At 39.8% G+C, this 2,111-nt stretch overlaps 1 protein-coding gene across 4 annotated transcripts in view; it reads left to right on the forward strand.

The window, feature by feature from the left end:
• Nucleotides 1-2,111, forward strand: part of LOC104758386 (DNA polymerase I A, chloroplastic/mitochondrial) — a 6,857-nt gene that overhangs the window by 2,491 nt on the left and 2,255 nt on the right. The window contains exons 5-7 of one of the 4 annotated variants that reach the window (XM_019239626.1): nucleotides 140-695; nucleotides 875-1,355; nucleotides 1,454-1,549. In XM_019239626.1, the coding sequence (XP_019095171.1) occupies nucleotides 140-695; nucleotides 875-1,355; nucleotides 1,454-1,549 (1,133 nt within the window). Of the gene's footprint in view, nucleotides 1-15; nucleotides 696-874; nucleotides 1,356-1,453; nucleotides 1,550-2,111 lie in introns of all 4 variants that reach the window. The other 3 variants (XM_019239629.1, XM_019239628.1, XM_010481247.2) reach the window with 3 other exon arrangements.

Raw genomic sequence — 2,111 nt, forward strand, 5'->3', positions numbered from 1 at the left:
CTTTCTTCGTTTCAGGTCTGGCACAACTACAGTTTCGATAGCCACATCATTAGGAACCATGGAATTGAAATTTCTGGTTTTCATGCCGACACTATGCACATGGCACGATTATGGGATTCTGCACGACGGACAGAGGGTGGTTATTCACTTGAAGCGCTTACAAGTGACCCAAAAGTTCTTGGGGCCACACAGACGAAAGAGGAAGCAGAGTTCCTTGGTAAAATTTCGATGAAGACTATTTTTGGCAAGAGAAAACTGAAAAAAGATGGATCAGAAGGGAAGATGGTTGTCATTCCCCCTGTTGAAGAGCTTCAGCGAGAAGATCGAGAGGCTTGGATTTCATACTCTGCCTTGGATGCGATAAGCACACTAAAGCTTTACGAAAGCATGTCAAAGAAACTGCAACTGAAAGAATGGCGTCTTGATGGAAAGCTAGTATCAGGAAGGACAATGTTAGACTTTTACCATGAGTTTTGGCGACCCTTTGGTGAACTTCTTGTTAAAATGGAAGCAGAAGGGATACTTGTAGATAGGGAGTATCTTGCTGAAATAGAGAAAGTTGCCAAAGTCGAGCAGCAAGTTGCTGTTAGTAGGTTTCGAAATTGGGCCTCTAAGTATTGCCCCGATGCAAAGCATATGAATGTTGGTAGCGACACACAATTGCGTCAGCTCTTTTTTGGTGGCATTTCTAACAGGTATCTTTTTCCTACTTTTTTGTGGCATTTCTAACAGGTGTAATGTCTAAGTTAAACAAAAGTTATTACTAATTAGGGAAAATAGTCATATCTCTTGGTATATTGTAACAAGAATTTTCAAGATTAGTTTCTTAGTGCTTAGCTTTATGGATTTTGATTTCCGTTTATTTCATTCACAGTGAGAATGGTGAGGTTCTTCCAGTTGAAAAACTTTTCAAAGTTCCCAATGTTGATAAGGTTATTGAGGAAGGAAAAAAAACACCGACAAAGTTCCGAAATATCAAACTGCATAGAATTAGCGATAACCCACTTGCAACTGAAACGTTCACTGCTACTGGTTGGCCTTCTATTAGTGGGGATGCTTTGAAAGCCTTAGCTGGGAAAGTTTCTGCTGAATATGACTTTATGGAGGACATCTCAGATATTACTCTAGAAGACATTTCTGAGGATGAAGAGACTGCTGCTACTCAGCTACTAGATCAAACTTCAAAAATACAGAAGCCGAAGACTGATGTTGAAACCGATACATCTGCTTATGGAACAGCATATGTTGGATTTGGAGGCGGTGAAAGGGGAAAGGAAGCATGTCATGCTATTGCCTCATTATGTGAAGTTTGCTCTATAGATTCTTTGATCTCAAATTTTATTCTTCCATTACAGGTAATTGTTTTCTCGTAACAGCTTCTATCTGAATTTTTAGCTGCTAAGCCTTTCTCCTTCCAGGTTGATGTTTATGGAATTGTTTTTTTGTTTGACAGGGAAGTAATGTAGCAGGCAAAGATGCGCGCGTCCATTGCTCCCTAAATATCAACACAGAAACTGGGCGTTTATCAGCTAGAAGGCCAAATTTGCAGGTGAGTTTCTATTGTTATCTACTGGTACATTTGAAAATTATGTCGGCAGTGATATAGTTATGTTTGAAATAATGTGTTGTGTTACCAAGAGCTATTACAGTATCTTATTTGAAATGGTCAAGTTATTTTTGTCAATCGTAAGTATGCTACTTATGGTCTTGTAATTGCATTTTACAATGTGTTACTAAAGTTCTCCTTATTTGCCTAGAACCAACCTGCTCTGGAGAAGGATCGGTACAAGATTCGTAAGGCCTTTGTAGCATCACCTGGAAATACACTCATTGTGGCTGATTATGGACAGGTGAAAATACGATACTCTGGTAGTCGTAGAAACATACGTAAGGGTATTATGCTGGTTCACTCGTTGACTGTGATCTCTTTTATCTTCTTCAGCTGGAACTTCGAATTCTGGCACATCTTGCTGGTTGTAAAAGCATGATGGAAGCTTTCAAAGCAGGCGGAGATTTCCACTCAAGGACAGCCATGAATATGTATCCGCATATTCGTGAAGCTGTAGAGAATGGCCAAGTTATCCTTGAATGGCATCCACAACCTGGGGAAG

The sequence above is a fragment of the Camelina sativa genome, chromosome 17 (genome assembly GCF_000633955.1).
Source record: "Camelina sativa cultivar DH55 chromosome 17, Cs, whole genome shotgun sequence".
Taxonomy (NCBI): Eukaryota; Viridiplantae; Streptophyta; class Magnoliopsida; order Brassicales; family Brassicaceae; genus Camelina; species Camelina sativa.